Below are 21,357 nucleotides of genomic sequence, written 5' to 3' on the forward strand. Positions count from 1 at the left end.
GTCTCCCCTTTACAGGCATATATGTCCTGGATGCAGTGACACACATGTTGAGTGGTTTTTGAAACGAAAAAATGTTGTTGGAGCCCAGTTTGTAATTTATTTGGGAAGGTGGTCCTCGGAAATGTTTTTAACAATCAGAAGTGGGCCTCAGGATACCGAAGGTCGAGAACCGCTGCTATAAACTGAAAGCCAGTCAGAGTCAGACCACACATGCACGCACAAACCCGCAAAAGTGAGTGGTGTCATATTTCTGACGAGCCTCCATAAAGACAGACCAATGAGAGGACCTCTCTACACACATATGCCCTCCTCCTATAGGGACTGACGCCTTTAAGCTGGCTGGTGCAGAAACACACTGAGACCACACTTCATTTGGAATAACTCTTCCATTCAGACATTCATTGAATCCTTCAATTTACTGCATTAATTATTAATCCCCCATCTCACACTGAGATGCAAAGCAGGTGCCTACTACAAGTTGTTTTTGCCATATCATCGTTCTTTTTATCCAAAACACAATGTGATGTGATGGGGTCAGGTGGTCACTCCAGCTGCTTCAGGTCGAGTCGTGCGGATGACGGACTGACGCGCGTCACGTTCCTGCGAGAGGACGCAGCCGGTGTGCGCTGGTTGTTCCTCAGCCTGTGGTCCGAGGATACCCGACCGCTAACATGCGAGGTGAATACCGATCCACTCGTCACGGAAACATACCGCAGTCTTTGCGACAGAAGAGGCGCCCATGGTCAAGAAATCACCCAGAAGAGGTTTAATATCAGTGCTCTGCTGGCTCCGGATGCTCCCTGTGGCGCGCTCGTCTCCTCCAGCGGGCAAAGACGCACCAGAAGAGATGATGGCACAGAGAGGAAAACTCGGAGGAAACGCGCCTGGATATTCCCAGGGACGCTTTGGTGCGGCACTGGAAGCAAAGCTGCAGAATACGACCAGTTAGGTGAGGACAGTGAACTCAGATTTGTTTTATTATTTTACGCACTTTCCCTCCTTATGGAGCTTATAATTGACTTCAGGAGAATTAAAACTGTTCAATCACCTGTTGATATTAATAACACTCCTGTTGAAATTGTCAGCAGCTTCAAGTTCCTAGGCATCCATATTTCTGGTCCCTGCACAACAGAGACTTTATTTTTTGAGGTGTTTAAAGAAACATTGGTATGTCCACAACAACCCTCATCAACTTCTACAATAGAAAGCATCTTAACTGGACGCGTATGGTTTGGCAACATTACATCATATGACCACAAACTCCTGATGAGGACAGTGAGAACAGCATCTAAAATTATTGGATCACCGTTACCACAGTTACAGGACATTTTCACCACTCGCTGCAGGAAGAAAGCACTTTGTATCATGCAGGACACAAGTCATCCAGCATATACTCTTTTTATTTTATTCTCAGGTATTGTCTTATTTATTGCAGTATCTATCAACTGTACTATTTATAGATTTTAAGGGCTGAGAGAGAGCCAGGGTAAAATGTATTTCATTGCATTTCACTGTACTTTTAAATGCATATGACAAATATACTTGAAACTTGAAACTTGAAACTTATGGGTAGGCCATTATGGTAATGTAGGACATTATTGGTCAGAGGAGACATAGGGGGATAAATACTGGGTACAAACATCACAGTGTCACTTGTGCTATTCATGCAAACAGTCATAGAAAGAACGGCCCCCTGAAAGAATTTAAAATACACACCTAAAGGGATTATTAGGGGCCCTCTCCAGCTGTTTGACGCCATAAGTTACCACCTCTCACTTCATCAGCACCAAAACATAAACCTAAACATATTGTATATAGGAGGTTAAATTGTTATAAAATAAGCCTATCGCTTATAGATTTATCATAGAGTCACTTCAATACTGAAGTCCCCATAAGCATATTAGACAATATCACTGGTATTTGACATTAGATTAAAAAAGGTGATGCATTTGCATATTTTAAAGTGATATCATATTGTAGATTCAATGTATAAAGATAACTTGTATCAATAAGTTTTATTGAATTTAATTACATTTAACTGAAATGAATTGATATGACATTTTGTTAGTAAATGTAAAAATCATGTCACAAACCAACAACATTTTTGGGACATTATTTTGTGTAAGTGGACCTGATGAGTTGCACAAAATTCAAGATAAATTGAGTTAAACCTACATCATAAGAAAATGAATTAGAAAGTGTGCTGTACATTTATATGGTAGTCACATCAAAAAGATGTGCCTCAGATCTTGGTTTTACAACCCGCACATTTTTTATTTTAACTGCCTTTGAAGCTTTTTGATTTTAAATGACGTAAGAGACCTCTGCGTGACTTGCTTCCATGCAAAGTGTCCTTTGATATGTGACTGAGTTCAAATCTTGCACAGGGATGTTTGAGAGTGCAGACAGATGCTGCCGTGAGCACGACCACTGCCTGCACATCATCCAGGCTTTAACGGTGAATTATGGAGTCTTCAACCCCAACTTCTTCACTGTCTCACACTGTGACTGTGACCAAAGGTAAGCATCAGAATGTAATAATACTGAGCCCAATTATTCCCCGCCTCCAGGGGAACTCCTGCAACCAGGAATTCCCATGATCCCCTGCTGACCTGTCCCCATAATGCTCTCTGGCAAGCATAGTCAAGTCAGGATAGAACTGCTCCGAGGCTGAATTTGTTGAAAGTGTTGTGGAAGGGTGCATTTTCACTTCTTACTAATTAAAGTGTACTCCTCTCTGGAATGCTAGCATCATATTATTTTGTCACTATGGCAAATGTAAACCGGGAACCTGGGGCCATGTAATATTATATCCAGGAGTAATATATGTATCACTGCAATCAGCCCTCCGGATAATCTCTTGATGTGTCGAGAGTGAACTCGTTGCTCGCTACTTTTGTGTTCGCTGGGCATACCATTCCTCCTTTTTATTAAACCTGCAGATATATCTGTTTTATTCTCACTTTCACATGTAGTTCTGACAGGTGCATGTGTTATATATTTGCCCTCGAACTCTTGGTGTTCATTCGCAAAAATTCCCCTCCCGGCTAAAAAGGTTATTATAAACTGCTTAGTCTACACTAAATGTGTAGATAAAATGAGGCGCCATTCAAGGACATTTACCCGCCGTGTGCGTGTTCATTTTGACTGTACTGTCGCTTGACCTCGGCTTGTTCTTTTTCCGCACGTCACCAGGTTTCGACAGTGCCTTCTCGGTGTGAATGATACCATTTCCAGCATGGTGGGCTACAGCTTTTTCAACATCCTGCGGGTTCCCTGCTTTGAGCTGGAACAGCGGAGGCGATGCACTCAGATGTACTGGTGGGGAACGTAAGAGACACACTGATGTTGTTGCTCTGAGCTGTAAAGAGGACCTATTATGCTAATTTTCAGGTGCATACTTGTATTTGGGGTTTCTACTAGAACATGTTTACAGGTTTAAATGTTCAAAAAACACTTTAATTTTCTCATTCCGGCTATTCTGCAACACCTCTTCTCTCCCTCTGTCTGAAACGCTCTGTTTGAGCTCCTGTCACTTTAAGCCCCCCTCTTGAAAAAACCTTTGCTCTGAGTGGCTTGGGAGAAAAATATGGTGCACCTTTGCAAAGGTAGTTCTCAAGCCGTGGGTGATATATTGTAATGAATCTGTATGTGACATAGGAAGGGGAGCTTTTGTAACTTTTCAGACCTTTTACATGTACAAAAAACTACATAACACACTAAAGGAAAGGGAAAAAGCACAATAGCATAATAGGTCCTCTTTAACTTGCATATATTGTTAGACACAGCAGCATGTGCACATTATAAAACAAGGAGTTTGTTCAGTGGAAAGTGCAGGTATGGTTAGATCATCAGATTGCCTGTAATAACATGCCTGACAATTTTCCAAACCGCACAAAAATTATGAGGGGCACTTTGCCAAACCTCTGCTCTGTTTCCACAACTTTATCTATCAGGTTACTAACAAATCTGACAAACCAGAAATGATTAATGGTTAACCTAGCATTCTAGCATTAATGGTATTGCATACACTATAATAACTATAATTTAAGATTTGGCTGTGAGTGAATGATTATTGAATTTAATGTAATTATCGTCCTTGAAATTACAGATCATTATCCCAAATGGCAATACAAAGTGCGCCTCATCTTACTTGAATAAATATGTAAGGAATGCGGTCTATATGAAGTTGCAGATAAAGTTTTTCCATGGCTTGGTTTTAACATGCTTGTTTACTCTCTATAGGTGTAGAGTAACCAAAAAGGCTCCCTATGCAGTCTTCAAAAAAAAACTCCCTTACGCCGATGTTACAAGCAAATATGGGGACAACACTGACAGCAAAGAGTCAACAAGTAGCGAGAGGCAGCATGTAAACGAAAGCTTTGTGATCAATCTGCACAGAGAGTCACCCAAAAGTGAACGTAGGTGTAGCTCCAGAGACCCACCCAGAGGAGACACTTCCTACCCCAGGAGGAAAAAGGGAAAAGGTTGTAAAAGACACAGGAAACTGTATACAGCAGCACCCTCCCAAATGCCCCCGATGTCAAGGGCACTCACCACTACTCCTTCAATGAAAATGGGTCTTTTAAATGCTTCTAAAAGTAGCACATTGATGCCAAATAAAAAAAGAGCTGGAAAAAAGAAGAGCACCAGAAAGGGCCTGTTAGCTTACACCACACAGGGAAGCCAAGTTCAACCACAGGAGACCTCAAAGTCTACATCTACAACACAATCGACACCGACAGCCACCACAACAGTGACTAAAACCACCGAAAGTCGCAAAAAAGGTCCAACACAAAGTCGCTGCTGTGGATTCAGGACGCCTCTGAGAGGTGACACTTTTCAGCCTCGTTGCAAAAGTTGTCTAGAAGAAAAAGCGACACCTCGCGTGACAACTGTTACACCCTCAACAACTACATATGGATTAACAATCAAAGTGACAACAGCTGGGACTCTGAGGCTGAAAAAGACAACAGAAACACCCAAACAAGACACTTTGAAAAGACTCTGGAGTACTACTGCAACGCCAGTCACAACAAAACTGATGTCAGCAGCCTCCATTCATGAGGATGACAAGCCTCAAAAGCAGATGTATTCTCCTCTACTACAGAATAATACAAGCCAGGAGCCCATGGGTGGTACCACAGCCCAAAGCACACATGCAGAGAGAGGCCTGAAGCAAAACATTGTATTGAACAATATGACAGGTGAGTGCATGCAGCTGATGAACCCTCACTCTGCTGGGGCCTTTTGCAGCATAAGAGGCCTCTCTTTAGAATGAATATTAAACTATTTATTCAGTAGTATTTCAAGGTGAGCGATGCTGCCACTATGAAAAGGTGATGATAAGGGCTTGCATCTTGAAAGAGCCCACACAAATTCCAGTGGGATTAGTGTATCTAAAAAAGGTGGCCCAGGACATTATTCTTTTAAGGAGCTCAAGCTTCCTCCACGCTATCTCGTTATGCCCCCTACAGGTGGGACAGAATGCTAGTTCATCACAGATTATGGCTCACTAAAAGATGCAGAGCATGACAACATCAGTAGGCGACTTAAATTGCTTAGTCATCTAAAGAAATGTGGGTACACTTCGATTACTTATGAGATGACCAGTGTTTATTTTTTTGCAGACAATCAACTCCTGTGTGGAAGCCTCAAACATCTGGATGAATGTAAATACAAAATCCATCCTTTGGAGAAGAAGTATGATCTCCAGAACATGGACTCAAAGACTGCTTACCACTGTGATTGCACCAGCCGGTAACATAACAGCTTTTTTTTGCATTTCTGTCATTCCCCCCCCCCCCCCCCCCTTATTTGTATATTCACATATCACAAAATCTGCATTTACAATCATTCAAATATATGCCAGGGGCCTGTTTCACAAAGGAACTGCACTGAGAACAACCTGGGACATATCTTGTTCTCCAGTCCGTGTTGTATATTTAAAGGGGCTGTTTTAGGGTCTGTTTTATTCAGACAAATTGTCCTTATAACTTAGCAATCCTACTTCATTAGACAGGCCTGTGTTCTGCTATTGTGTTTACTGCTTCTACAGTAGATATATATATATATTAGAAAAACACAAGGCTATTAGAAATGTTTAACTTTGTGTTTTCTTATGTGTTTTGGCCACAATAGTTCAGCATAACATTATTCTCCCCCCATGGAAACAGCTTGTCCATTGAGGCCAAGGAACTACAAGCCTTACACAGCCTTTGAACCAATCCAAACTAAAAGCAATTATTCCAATACTCCATTATGAATGTGTTTTGCATTCCTGAGCTACTTCAAGTTTGACCTGTGGATTGCAGTGAGATGAGGTAACCAGGGCAACTTCATTATAACGTCTAAATGAAGCACAGGAGTTTTTTTTTTGTGTGGTGGCACCATTGAAAGTAAAGTGTCCACAGTCTCTACAGTGTAATAATAAACTGTAGGTGTGTTTTACAAAAATACGACAACAGGACCAAGGTTATAAAACAAGAGGATTTTCTTTTAATAACTTAGATGTGTTCTCTGTCAATAGGCCTTTTTTTCAGCAGACATTGTGACTTGTCATAGAACAAAACGCACAGGTGTTACTAATAACGTTAACGATGGCTTCATTCAATTAAGTAGCCCAGTAAGCCAGGACAGTGTCACAGTAAACCAGCATGCACAATAAACCTTCTTAGCAGCATATACTTTGACACGTCACAGCTGGAAAAGCACAGGTGTAATTAATAACATTAACGATGGTGCCGCATAACATTTAGCTCTGCCAGTTGGAGAGCCCTCGCATTGTGCATACTAGCTCAATGGCATACTGGACCACCTTTAATGTTACACCTGTGTGTCTGCTGGTGTTACGGAACGACAAGTCAAAGTGGCTGATATGAAAAAGGTCAATACAAGGCCCCTGAAGCTGAAGCATTAATGTTATTAATTACACCTGTGGTATTCCTTTTATAATTATGGTGCCTTCAAATGGGGTCGTGTTTACCGTGTCCACGAGAAGAGTTCATATGAACGCACCCCTCATGTCGTATTCATGACTTCGTAAGTGGAAAGTTTCTGAAAGCTCTGAGTTCACGAGTTGTGACGTGTTTGTTGACGTTGTCGGAAATGGAGGAGGCCATGGAAGTCCATTTTTCGGTGCATAATATGTGAATATATTGTAATTTTAGTCGTATATTGTTTTTCTTCATATTTCTATAATATGTCTGAGGAAAATGTTGATATTCCCAATGGCCTCATCTTTTTCCTCTGTCATTATGACTTTGCATTTTCTGGATTATGTTACCCGCTTGCTTGCTTGCTTGCTTGTTAGTCTCTGTGGCTTCTAGACGACATTCTTTAGCAGCGGTGTTCTCACGACTTAACCAATTGAATGCCAAGCATATTGTGAACATGACTTGCCATGTTGTAAACATGAGCTCACGAGTTTCATTTGAAGGCACCATTAGTCAACATGACTGCTATGAAAAGGCCTGTGCTGCATTCCAAATCACATACTTTTTCTTTTTACTTCAGAACGTACTGCAGCTGCCCTTATAAAGTAGGTACTGTTGCATGCATACAATTGGGACATGCAACTTTATTATAACATTGTCCCAATTTGGTATATCCCAAAACATAGTATGTCAAATGCAGTATTTTTTCTGGCTATTCTGACCCACAATTCTCTGCACAGCAGATATATGAGCAAGAGGGTCAAAGTTCAAGGTGCAATATTATGACAAAGTAGTATGTCCCAATTGTATGCATACTGCATGCAACAGTAGTATGTACTTTGTAAGGGCAACTGCAGTATGTACAGTAAAAAGAAAAAGTATGGGATTCGGAACGCAGCCCTAGACTTTTTGGAACGATAGGAGGTTACCATCCTATGTTTTAGTGATGTCTGATTATGTATTGTGACTCCTACTAATTTGTTGCACCACTCACACTTGCATGGTAAAACTATTATAGCTCATTCCTATGTACAGCAGCATGTTGTATGGAATGAGGCAGCCCTTCCCTTTCTTTGCCTGCCTCTCTGAGTCACTCACATATGCATATTGTATATACGTCACACTCTATTGTTTCATTACTGCCGTGTTGCTCATTTTATTTCTGTATGCAAGGTTATAAATGTCCTCTGCTGGTCTTTTTGTCAATGTTACAGCTTGGCTGTTCAGATTGAAAGCTTCAAGCGACCCAGTATACTCCCCAAGCTCCTGACGGACTTCGTCTCTCAATACTGCTTTAAACTGCCAAAGGAGAAGAAATGCCGCCGCAGAAAAAGGTTTTAAGCTCTGATTAGCTTATTCATGTTAATCTTAGACAACTTTTGGTTACAGCTGTGCCAGTCTCCTGTCTAATGTGCTAACTCAGTTTATAACAGATTATCAGGTTGGTGTTCTGTTTCTGACACTTTTTCTATGTTTTTTTTTCTAGCTGTTCTGGAGGCTTCACTAAAGCCTCTGACCTACTTCAAGCACTTAAGATGATAGAGGAAAAAGACACTGCTGGGGTGCGAAATTCAGGCAATGACAGAAGAAGAGGGATCCCTACTCGTCTTTATAAGCGATGCCTAAGGCTAGAAAAGAGAAGCTGATGTTATGGCACAGCTCACACGATTTTAGACTATAAGCTTCTGTGAGCAGCGACAATGAATTTGATAAGCTTTACATTTCATGCAGCGTTTTCTGTTTCTCTCTGATGGTGTAAAATGGCAGTGCGTTGGAAAACATTCAAGGACTTAAACCCTTGAATATGTAATATTTGTAAGTATGCCAATCATGTAAATTTAATATATTTATAAAGATCTGTAATTAAAAATGCAAACCATCAGATTGTGCATTGAAAATGTAATCAAATAATTTATTTCTTGTTTCTGATTGAATTTATTAATTGATTTAAAATCATATGTCAAGAGTATTTTTCAAAATGATCACAGGGTGGCATCTTATTACCTGCACTGCATATTGATTAAGTAAGGAAAAATATCGAGATATAGTCCATACTGCTAAGTCCAACAACAAATTCTTGGTTTACTTTACAACTAGGAATAATTATTCATTAATGGAAACAAATATTGTTACACTTCAGTATATGTTTTGCTACATTTATAAAACATCCCTGATCCAAAACGTTTCGTGAGGACTGCAACCGGTTCAATGTGCACTTCATCTGCCATTTCATTTCATAAACTCCAGCTCTTACAATGTGTTGCATCAGTGTTTTTTTAGACATGTATTCTTATTGTAGCCTATATGGAAATTGGATGCATCAGTTGTTTGAAATGAATTCAAAGGTCCATTCCTGTTCAACTATACTCATTAGATATTTACCTCAACAAAAATGTCACCATGGTCAGGTTTCAGTATTTAGCAGTATTAGGGTGTGATTCTTTTTTGTCATCTTGAGCTTTTAAAGATGTTATAACAGGGAAGATTGTGGCTGACCCCTCCCATCCCGGACACCATCTCTTCCAGACCCTGCCATCTGGCAGGAGGTTAAGGTCCATCAGGACCAAAACCTCACGCCATAAAAACAGTTTTTTTCCCCATGGCAGTGGGGCTCTTGAACAGCCCCTCTGCCCCCCTGTGACTGTCTCTCCCTCACACACACACACACACTATTGCCCCGCCGACACTGGCTCTCCCCCTCTTTCATACACTCTAAATAACACCCCCTACTGTATCCCTCTCTCTCCCTCTGATACCTGATCGTTTGCACTCCGGCAATATTTGCACTATCTATATATATCATGTTTATTTTTGTTTATAGCTTATTTTGTATATTGTATATTCTTAAAATTTCAATTTTTCAATTTTTTTAATTCTATTTTATTCTAATGTTTTTATCTATTCTTTTGTTATTATACTGTTTGACTTGCACCAACATAACCAAAGCAAATTCCTAGTGTAAATCTCTTACACCTGGCAATAAACACAATTCTGATTCTGATTCTGATTCTGATTCTGATTCTGATAGGATGTTCAAAATGTAAAAATGTTTTGTTTTTTTAGCTTTTACGTAATTGTAGACATTTATAAGGGGATTATAACCAAGTATTCAAGATTCAAGATTCAAGATTCAAGATTCAAGATTCAAGATACAAGATTCAAGATTCAAGCCTTTTATTATCATTGTGGAGTACAACGAAATTATATTGTGACAATCCCATAGGTGCTAATGAGAAGATAATACAATAAAAAAGAGATAGTGCAATATAAATATAAAAAGTATATAAAAGATAATATAATATAAAATATAAAAATACAATATGTATATTGATGAGATGACAGTTTTGCCAGATTATTACACAAAGTGTCCGTCAGATAATTATATAATTATTGCACAGCATCATATAATTATTGCACAGAGTGATCAGCATATGTTATTGCACATATCCGTAACAGTAGATTACAGTATTTACATTGCACAAAAGTGACACAAAAGTGACCAACGGGTTATTGCACATGTCCGTAACAGTAGATTTACATTGTGTTCAACTCAGACAGAGGAGATGTCAAAAAGTAAATGTAAAATGTAAATTGGTAACTTGATAGTCACCTCTATGTTTTTTATTTTGCTTTTAATTGCACTTAAAAAGCTTGTTTGACATTAAAGTATAGAGAGTACATTATCACACACCTGCATGTCAAGGATGACAGTTATCTCTATTGTGGTCTTAATGTTCAGTACAAATAGTAAAGATAAACTATGACTCCTTTTCCCATCCTTGAAAGTTTATCATATTGTACAGCATAACCTCTAAACTACATGATAACTGTCCAAGGCGTCGCACTGACAGCTGGGGGACTCCATGGATGTATTAAAAGAACAAAATGTTTTTATTTTATTATTTATAGGGTGATTATAACCAAGTATGTAAATTGGTAACTTGATAGTCACCTCTATGTTTTTTATTTTGCTTTTAATTGTACTTAAAAAGCTTGTTTGACATTATTCACTTTTAATAGTTGTGTATCACAGCTGTTACCCTGCAGTATATTCAGTTTTCTTCAACTCCTTGTATTTTTATGTCTGGTATATTTTGTTTTGTACTTTGTACTTTGCACTACTAACTTTTCTACTGCCTTTTTACTCACATGTTTTGCACTATGGAACTGTGATGCTGGAAACTTGAATTTCCCTCGGGATCAATAAAGTTACTATCTATCTATCTATCTGTCTGTCTATCTATCTATCTATTAAAGTTAGAGAGTACATTATCACACATGTCAAGGATGACTGTTATCTCCATTGTGGTCTTAATGTTCAGTACAAATAGTAAAAATAAACCATGACTCCTTTTCCCATCCTTGAAGTTTATCATATTGTACAACATAACCTCTAAAGTACATTATAACTGTCCCCTTATCTTATGATTAAGATAAATATGTAAGTAACGAATTGGTATTGTGATTAAGTTATATTATAAGTAATGAATTGGTATTCTGAATTGATAAAAAAATTATATCTTGATAAGGATAATTATATCAGTAATTAATTTATATTTCTGTGTGACACAGATTAAAGGTAATAATTATAGTTAGAATAATTATAAATAATAATAATTATAGTTAGACAAATTTATCTTATGATTAAGATAAATATGTAAGTAACGAATTGATATTGTGATTAAGTTATATTATAAGTAATGAATTGGTATTCTGAATTGATAAAAAAATTATATCTTGATAAGGATAATTATATCAGTAATTAATTTATATTTCTGTGTGACACAGATTAAAGGTAATAATTGTAGTTAGAATAATTATAAATAATAATAATTATAGTTAGAAAAATGTAGCTGGTTAATAATTAATAATTGACTTATGGAGAAGGGGTGTGATTAAATAAGTTTATACTTCTTCTCACTCCTTTTCGAATATGTAAATCAAAGCATCAAGTGTTGACAATTTATTTTTCTTATGCTCTTTATTTTATGTAAATACTACTTGTTTCTGACTATTGGTCTGATCATTCTTTTTCTTTATTTCTTATTTTCTTTGTTTTTGTATTGTACATGTTAGAAATACATTTTTAAATTAAATAATCACATGAATAAGTTGTGTTGTGTTAAAACACTCAAAAACCAACTCATGAATTTTTGACAGCTTTTATTCTGGCCCCGCGGTGCATGCTGGGAGCAGCTCGTTGGCCTTGGAAACATGGCGTCTCACTGACAGCTGGTGGACTCTCATTATCTTCATCTCCAGCTTCACTGACACACAACACAACCTCCTCCTCCTCCCGGGGCCTGCCTGCGTTCACCATCTAAACACTGCAAAACAAGGAGCATGAAGTCTTCCGCCTGAACAAGACGTGTCGTTTTAACGGACAGTAACGGATTTAATACGGTGTGTCACGCCCACTCTGCTCGGTAACGTTAAAACGAGACTGTACGGTGAGTTAGCTTCGAGCTAACCGAGCTAGCAGCTAACTAGCACGACACGACCAGCCCATGTTGTGTGAAGAGGAGCTGCCACTACTGTCTGCTCACCGTTAGTTACCGTTACAGCCTGCAACCGCCATCACCAAGACAACCGTAGTCATGGTGTTGTAGTTCTCTCTTCTACTTAGCTAGGTGGCTAAACTAGGGCGTTTTCTGTCATTCTTGTCACTGAATTTTTAATGTTCGACCCCTTTGGCATCACTGTCGGAGTCGGAGGAGGAGAGGAGAGCGATGGGCTCCGGGGCTGTGGATTCGTCCCAGTGGCTTTCGGTGAAGGAGGAGACCATTTTCCTCCACGACGGACTCATTCGGGTCACAGATCTGGCCGAGCTGCCCAGTGAGATCGGCGTGTCGGAGCAGGGCGATACAGAGCAAGAGGTGGGGTTTAAAAGACATCTCACACACATATATAGGTTTATATATATAGAATCACACACTCACTGCTATGATACATGTTTATTTTGATGTATAAATGTGTGTTTTCACTGTCAGCTTGCAGCACACCCTTAGTGATAACGTTAGCATGTTTCCTGCTTGCATGTTATTGACCAGCTGTCAAGGAAGCGACTGTTCCCAATTCACTTCCTGCCATCCCTTTCAAAATATAAGTCCCTCTGTCATCTAAATCACAAATGCAAACCATGTGTTAATGGTTATTTAAAGGTCCCATATTGTAAAAAGTGACATTTTCATGGCTTTTATATTATAAAGCAGGTTTAAGTGCTGTATAAATACTGTGAAAGTATCAAAACGCTTAATCTACAGAGAAATACACACAGCTCGTATTCAGAAACTGCGCATTTTGAAACAAGCTGTCAGGATTTCTGTCCATTTGTGATGTCACAAATATACAATTTCACAGTTTTAAACGTAAACATTGTAAAATGTGTTCCAGTTTATTTTCGGTTGGAGTGTATGCGAATGACTTCAGCTGACAGGAAGTAAACATGGACCATAACTGTTACTCAACAACGCAATTCCGTTGCCATTCCATTGAAATGTACTAAAACTGAGCATTTCAGACAGGGTAAATACAGGCATATTCAGACAGACAGTATGATAAAAATAAAGTTTTTTTTGAACATTGAAGCATGTAAACATGTTCTAGTAAAAAACGAAAATACAATTATGAACCTGAAAATGAGCATAATATGGGACCTTTAAGTTTATAAAGTTTCTTTTAATGGTATGTTTGAGTCATGTATTTGATTTTATAGCTAATATTGTATTAAAATAACTGCATATGAGGGTGTGCATAGATACACTGCATGTTATCCCTGTACCTCAGGTGTCAAGTTGCAGTAGCTTCAACTTTATTAGTACTGCCAGTGCAGCAGCAGCCTTCTGAGGCAGGCAACTTCTCAGATTGCACCACACAGTGAACATCTCATTGGATCTACAAATGGCAGTATGGAGACCAGTGTTTTTTTGTGATAATTGAAGATGACGAAGCTCTCCTCCTGGTATTTGAATAGTGGAAGTGCAGCTACACCACTTCGTCTCAAGTGTTTTATGATCACTGCAAGTGTAGCATACTCTACAGTGATCATAAAAAATGCTTGCATGACTCATGTCCTGTATTCTTGTTCTCTTACCACAAAGAAACAGTTTTATGTGAGATGTTAAACAGTGGTATATGCTGTTTATGGCCCGTACGGGTTTCTGCACACCTTTTTAAAATCAATATGTTTTCCACATTTATTCTGTTACAATTATCAAGTAGCCCCGGACTTAAAATATGTTTTGTGCCTCGTGCAAGGCAGAAAGTATTTTTAATGTCAGTGTTAAAGTTTAATGTGCCCTAATATAAGGTGCAGTATATGTTTTTTTTAATCTTGAATGCAGGTTTTTATTTTGAAGGCAAAATCTGGAAACCGGATGTGTCTATGTTGTTAGATTGCAGAGACTTTACAGTGATGCCGATGGAAACTTCGAGCTAACAATGTTACATCCTCGATATTTCGCTTCTGTACCATGTAATAAAGCTAGAGCTAGTAGTATCCACCAGTCTATAGAGTACATTTGATGCAGTACTCATGTCACATGAGCTGGGGTCTGTCTAATGCCTAGTCAGAGGTAGATAACAATGAATACTGGAGAGTGGCTGACAGTGATGGTTAACCACTTAAATCAATGATACCCTATGTTAGCTATACTATGGGTAGTACTCTTATCTAACTAGTGTCATTGCTGGATGGTTCATTTAGATTAGCATTACTATTTTAACCAAATTTGATGAAATAACATGTATAGGTCATCCATGTGAATTGAGTCTCATGTATTTACCTTTACAAGAGCTCACACCTGCAATCAACCATTCACAATTCAGGATCTCTACTTCATTGCACTTTAGAGAAAAAAACAAAATATGTTGGTACATTTCCAATGTTTTGAATCTATTGAATTTTAACAAAAGGGTATGCGTGCAAATTCCAGGCTTAAATGCACAAATGTCATATTTTGAAAATATCTTTATGTGGACAATATATTGCAAGCTAAAAAAACACTTTCAAAATTAATTTATGTTCATCTTAATATCCTGAAGACACTCTTATTATAAATGTGCTAATATTCCAACTCATGCTATAACAGTAGTCAAGCTCATAGCTGTATGATGGGACAGGTGGCATGTCGGCGCAGGCTTTTTGTGCTCATCAACAAACACTGCCTGCTTGATTTAATTTTTACAATGTACAGTGTGGTGCATTCAGCTGTACACATTCAGCTGGTTGTATTACTAGAGCCTACATAACCTCTTTTATCCTAACCTATTGACCAAATTTTGAACTGGTGCTTTAAATGACCAGTTTGTTATTCTCTAATTCAATGCCACATCATATTCAGTACTAGTATTAGTAGCATAATCAGCAATCTATTACGTTATTAGCTATGTTATGACGTGACAGATGCAGATGGCTACTTAACAATTCAGCCATCAGCCACATGCTGTTCTTATATAAGTACATATGTTCAATCAGCAGCTTCGACAGATGACAATCCACTGGTTAATTGATGAATGTGAATGAGCATGTTTGAACCCCTCACCCTTTGTTTTTTTCATCATTAATGTTCAACAACAGACATGCAGTGACACAGCTTCTCAACTTATGCTTGTTGTTTAAGCTACTCTAGAACAGAGAGACAATATGGATGTGCTGGTGAAGGCACAATAAATGGCAGCTGGACTTTTCACTTGGGAAAATGCACAAGATGTTGCTAATAGTACGACTGTTTGGTTTAGCAGTATGCATGAATTTAGGGCTGTTTTGTACAAATATATAGAAAGTGAGAATTATGTTTAATATTATGGTGGAAAATCTGGATTTTCTCACATTTATAAAGCACATGTGAAATAGAAGAAGTTTGTTGTTGTCAACCTCCCACGTATGGTAGGTCATAGCTCATAACAAAACATATGTCTGTCCTTTTATTCTAGGTTCAATTCTGATTCTCTCCATTTCCAGCCTTCTCCATGTTGAGCTTTAAGACTGACTAGTCCGGTCATCCATGGCTGTTTTCGTAGGTGTTTGTGATGCTGACTATTTTTATCCACATGCAGCAGTGTTTTGCAGAGCAAGGTGGAGAAGGCCCAGCATCCAGTTAAGGAGTGTTACTGTAACATTAGTAGCATTTCTGAAATTGAATCAATACAAATTGTGCCTCCTAAATGGTATAATGGATTTTTTTTCCTAGTCCATGGTTCGTGGGCCACAGAGTGTAATCAATATCTGAAATGCTGCCTAAGTGCACATGAAGCACATTGTTTCACTTGTGATAGGCTATCCCAAATGTGCCCTCTGCTATCTCTCTGGCCATTATTTCATAGTCCAAGGAACCGTAGACATAAGGGTTTATCATGTGGAAGTGATTCATAGTTGTACTGTGGAAATGCTGTAAGTTCTACCGATAAATTAAAGTCATGTTAGAAATAATTAGCTTAGTTTTAAACTAAAATGTTGGCTGCATATTAGCCTACAATATAATACACCTTGTGGACAAACTGGTTGTTGACGGTAGACCAGCCCTTACTATTTTTTTGGCTGTGTAAGCATGTAGGCTATGGATAAAGCCAAATGTTTGAGATATTAAGTAAATCAGGTAAAGTAGAATGTTTTTCACAACCCCAAATTCAAATTCATGTCAGTTAAATTTAAATTCCCCACTGCTGTGCTCTTCTTCTATATTTGAATTCATATTTCTGAGTGAATATTCCCTCTGAGGTGGAAAATGTAATTTGCATCAGAGAGACAAGGCCAGGAATCACATGGTGTCCTCTGTCTGCCATCACTAAAGTTTATTATTTTCTAAAAGGTCTAGACAATTTGTCACAATTTTGATTGCTGCTAATGTTAACTTTTCCTTCTTTTCTTCTTTGCTATCTTCCCCGTCCTCCAGATTCTAACATTTGAGACAAAGAACCCGGTAGAGCTTGCTGAGCGTCTGCGTGCTGTCTGTGGGAATCAGAGCAATGCATATGCGCGTCTGCTGGAGTACCGTCTCAACGCTCTGCGTGGCCTGTGGGGGGCGCAGCGACAGTTGGCCCTGGAGGAGCAGCAGGACCGAGAGGGGACCGGAGGGGCTGACGAGGAGACCTTGGCCTTGCTCAAAAGACAAGGTCTGCTCCAGCAACCCGAGCAGGCGCCCTTCACCTCCCGTGTCGGCCTGCTGCTGGTCTTTCCCCTCTTGCAGTCTCAGACTCGCAGTGACCCGGCGCTCTGCGGTGTCACAGCAGAGGTACTGCTATCCTGCCTCCGGGACTGCCAGCCGCTCAGCCTCAGCAAAGAGCCCGCTGACTGCCTCAACGGCCTGGAGGGGCTGCTCTGCTCCTGGCTGGAAGATGGCGCTCAGGCGTCAGGCCAGCCGCAGGGACAGGCTCAGACGCAGATCCTCCACACGCACAGACAGAGGGAAAACGCTGCTGCAGCACTCGTGGCACTTGCCTGCGCCAGGTAAGGTCATACATTCTCTCCTTGCCGTCCCATGATGCTTAGGATCCCTCTGTTGGCACTTGTAGACAGTATATTGGACCAACAATATTCAGTGAGGATCATTAGAGTAGCCAAACACTTTACAGAAGACCTATTGTTACTTTATACAGTAAGAACAAGAACTCATTTAGAAGTAAAAGCAGTCGTGATGAACAAAGTATCTTAGTGAAAACACCACTGAGTTACTTCATTAGTAACTCTACTCTCAAGCAATCAGTGAGTCATGCCTGATTCAATGCTCAAAACAATCCAACACACACTGAAGCGGTCTCACTTTGATGTTTGCACTATTAGATAAAGGAGTAGCTGAACATTTGGTGATTGATATTTTAATATATCCTTAAATTAGTGCGTATAAACAGACTTTCCTGCTCCCTGCCAGCTCAGTGGCAATATTTTTTTTGTGTTTTTCAGAAGAGCAGAATGTGCTTGCTGTATTTTGTTTGCATTTGTGCCTGAACTCTGGCTTCTGCTGGTGACAACTGATCTTGACTTGTCAAAACCAGAACTCTCCACTCTTTGTTCAGCCTCTGTTGAGGCTGAGAGCTCTTTGTTGTGGGGGAACCATCCAGCCCCGGTGCCTTTTTTTCACAGACAGTGGGAGCTAATTAAAGAGCTATCAGCTTTACTCCCCCTCACCTCTGACGGGGTCGGTTAGTGAATTCACAATGTGAGAGTGTTAAGTAAGCAAAAAGACTGCGTAGCCATGTGCTTTGACATCAGTTGTTGATAAGATGTTGATATAGTGAGATGGAGAAGGGGACACGTGACTCATCTGTGTCCGTCGCCTGTGGAACTAAGTAGTGAATCAAACATACATACATTTCCTGTACAGCAGAGCACATGGCAGTATTTCCCTGGACTATACCAGTCTCCCAGTAACACTGTAGACAGTGTAATCAATATCATCTTGTTGTTACCTATCCCTCCATTTTGTTTTTATGCCCAGTTGAAGATTGTTTTTCAAAGCTGTAGTTACAAACCTTGCTTCTTTTTCACCAGAGAATGCCAGAATAGCACTTCAGTAGACCTCTTCTTGCATAGATCTTCCCCCTGAATATAGAATTACTTGAATGTGTTCAGTTAATAGTTCAGTCTTGGATGAGGCGAAGCAGCAAATGAGCACTGCACAAACTTAAGTAGGTTGCTCATTACACCCTGCTGAGTGTCGCAGTGTAAAATAATCTCTGCTGCATTTTAATGGAAAAGATTTCTTTATTCAGATTCAAAAAACACATAGCATTTTAATTCCCAGCACATTACGTCGGATCCCCTCCATAATTCAAGCTGAGCATTATTCCACTTACAGCTCCAGAAATGCTTAACGACGAGGTTTCACTTGTGTTTCATGCTGAGGCCTCCTGACTAATCTGCCAAACTATTCTCCAGGGGATCTCTGAAGACCTTCATCCACACAGTTCACCTGCTGCAGAAACAAACCGACCTGGGCCAGCTCCCCGTGTCAGATGTCCTGTACAGGTGAGAGGGGCGGTACTTTGGTTCATCTGAAAAGATAATTATTAGTAACTCTCCCGACATGTAACCAACCTGCATCTCTCCTGCTTCAGACTTTTGGTCCTGGAAGGAGGCCCAGGCTCTCCATCCTGCCTCCTGGGGGGGAAACACAGTGTGTCCTGGGGTTTTGAGGACATGCTGCCCACACCTGATAATTCTGCTGGAGGAGCAGAGAGTAAAGGTAAAATCTCTTTTTAGAAACTTCTGTTGATCAGCCTCTATTTTTGGAAAACAAAACAAAAATATGAATAACAGGCCAAAGTAGATGCAGTTCTCTCATGTGGTAGTGATGCATTATGTCTTCTACAGTACACATATCTAGATTTCCAGCTTGTCACATTTCCCCTCATTATACTGCCTGCTGTCCTATTTATTCACCTTTAGATTATTTATAATCCCCTTTGTCTGAAATACATGAAGTGTGCCCAACAAAAATGGAGTGAGGAGAGTGCATTGCCAAATCCAAGGCTAATTTTGCCTCATTTTACTGTATATATATATGTATAGTGAAGAGATTAGAGCACTATGTTGGAACTAAAGAGCTGTGTCTGTGAGGAGGTAAAGCAGAGGAGGGCAGAGTGATGTTCGATCTTCAGCAATCCATCAGCTGACCTTGTTTGTAAAGTGACAGAAGCTGATCAGAACACACAGTATATCCATAGAGCAGGTTTGTATTTTAACATGTTAACCTCTTCCACTCCTTGAAGACGTCGGCGCCCTCGGCCGACTTTACTCTCTTTCAGAGGCTGTAGCAGGCTCAGTTTTAGAGCTAAAGTGACATGCAGACTTTATGATAATCACATGCAGTTGTTTGCATGCAGTATAAATGTGTTATTTTTGCCTATTCTAAAAATGGTGTATTTGAATATTTCTGCATAATGGGGTCCCTAAACAGTCTCGGAATTGCATAAATTGGCTGGTATGACTGGAAAGCTGAGACTCTTGTTGTTTCAATCAGCCCAATTGTATTCCTGTGTGATGATGTGAGTCCCCACAGTAGCTATTTCATTGTAGTGAGAGAAAATGAGCTGTTGTGACCTCTAGGATAATCACAGCCTCACGAAACTTCACAACCACAAACTAGAGACAAACTAGGGCATTCAGAGGATGGATAGCTTTCCTAGGTAGATTGACAATAAGGTGTTTTCCGAGCAGAAGTGCTCGCCATCCAATTCACCGAAAAATGAAATTCTTGCAGATATCTCAAAACGTCAAAAGTTTTTGATACTGAATCGGAGCATGGCTTTTTCCTATGGTGTTCCTCAAGGTCTTGGTGTCTTAATGTGGTATTTTGGATTTTTTTTTATCAATTCTCAAGTGGTAAAAAATTGTAAAATTTTGCACCAAATCTGTGTAACAAATGGTATCAACCCAAAAATTACTGCAACAACTTATGAGACATAAGTGAGTATGGGGATGGCCATCATATACTTATATCATAATGTTCTAAGCCCTTGTACACTTTCAAAATTTATTTTAATTATTTACTAAATTCTCATTTTTGTATTTCTTATTTATCCCACTCTCCACTTCACCCACTCCCCTGTTGATACCTCACACTACTTTTCATTACGATTATCTGTCATCTGTCTGTCATTGCCCTTATATTGAATCCTTTTTGTCCCTGTGTCTTGCAGACACCGACCTGGGGCGCTGTCTAGCCACAGACGGGCTCTATCTGTATACCACTAACTCCTCCGGGAGAGGACTCAGCAAGCTGGGCTCTGGTTTACATGGGACACTGAGGTAATGTGACGCTCCTTCTCGCTCCTGCCTTTCTTTATCCGCAGCATTCAGAGAATAGCAATAGAGGGCAAAACACTAAAAATATCCCTTATCACTTACTCATCCCATGACGCTGTGTTATTTACTGGACATTTTTAAACCAATATCTGCAGCACACAGTCACGTCCTCCCTAACTGTCTTTGATTGATTTAGTAGATTTATTAAAAGGGACAAAGGGGCGTTGTGTGCTCTGCCTCTTAATTCCATGCTGTGCTAGCAAATAAACCAATTTCTAAGTGAAGAACAGCTTACTTCCACAGGGTGTTTTTAGAGTTCCAAGGGCCCAGAGATATTTTTTTTTCACTTGCAGAAAAGATACATGTGCCAGGTTTAGGCCTACGAGTTAGTTAGTTATGCTAGAAGTTTTCTTGGAGGACATACTCTTAATTAAAAGTCATTGTCAGCACTGAAAAGGGTAAACAAGATGCTTAATTCTTTTGAAAGAATTGGGGTTTAAATTAGATTAAATTAATTTCTAGATAATGTAAACATGTGATGTGATGCAGTGTTGCCAGTCAACTCAATTAACTAATTTTCTCAAGTCTCGACTGTTTTTTCGACAGAAAGCTCCACTTTCAAGTATTCAATTAGTACACAATACAGAACACGTAAATAGATGCACTGCGTTTGTGTTT

The 21,357-nt window shown here is 39.5% G+C and overlaps 2 protein-coding genes across 4 annotated transcripts in view; both read left to right on the plus strand.

Moving 5' to 3' along the window:
• The first annotated feature begins 368 nt into the window (after positions 1 to 368).
• LOC141769360 (uncharacterized) lies at positions 369 to 9,191 on the plus strand. The gene is made up of 7 exons (XM_074638337.1): positions 369 to 949; positions 2,388 to 2,520; positions 3,196 to 3,330; positions 4,246 to 5,207; positions 5,631 to 5,760; positions 8,150 to 8,269; positions 8,422 to 9,191. Exons 1-7 carry the CDS (start codon positions 454 to 456, stop codon positions 8,579 to 8,581), a joined length of 2,136 nt encoding a protein of 711 aa, XP_074494438.1. The 5' UTR covers positions 369 to 453; the 3' UTR covers positions 8,582 to 9,191.
• A 2,925-nt stretch (positions 9,192 to 12,116) lies between these two features.
• Positions 12,117 to 21,357, plus strand: part of hectd4 (HECT domain E3 ubiquitin protein ligase 4) — a 37,529-nt gene continuing 28,288 nt past the window's right edge. For all 3 annotated transcript variants that reach the window (XM_074638339.1, XM_074638341.1, XM_074638340.1), the window contains exons 1-5: positions 12,117 to 12,811; positions 16,829 to 17,382; positions 18,811 to 18,900; positions 18,990 to 19,117; positions 20,574 to 20,682. In XM_074638339.1, the coding sequence (XP_074494440.1) occupies positions 12,665 to 12,811; positions 16,829 to 17,382; positions 18,811 to 18,900; positions 18,990 to 19,117; positions 20,574 to 20,682 (1,028 nt within the window). In that variant the 5' untranslated portion in view covers positions 12,117 to 12,664. The remainder of the gene's footprint in view (positions 12,812 to 16,828; positions 17,383 to 18,810; positions 18,901 to 18,989; positions 19,118 to 20,573; positions 20,683 to 21,357) is intronic.

This window comes from Sebastes fasciatus, chromosome 6 (assembly GCF_043250625.1).
Source record: "Sebastes fasciatus isolate fSebFas1 chromosome 6, fSebFas1.pri, whole genome shotgun sequence".
Taxonomy (NCBI): Eukaryota; Metazoa; Chordata; class Actinopteri; order Perciformes; family Sebastidae; genus Sebastes; species Sebastes fasciatus.

Excerpts from the sequence above, each read along its gene's own strand:
- LOC141769360 (XM_074638337.1), top strand. The coding sequence starts at position 454 with ATGCAAAGCAGGTGCCTACTACAAGTTGTTTTTGCCATATCATCGTTC. Across the intron at positions 5,208-5,630 it reads TGTATTGAACAATATGACAG|ACAATCAACTCCTGTGTGGA; the intron begins GTGAGTGCATGC and ends ATTTTTTTGCAG. Across the intron at positions 5,761-8,149 it reads CACTGTGATTGCACCAGCCG|CTTGGCTGTTCAGATTGAAA; the intron begins GTAACATAACAG and ends TCAATGTTACAG.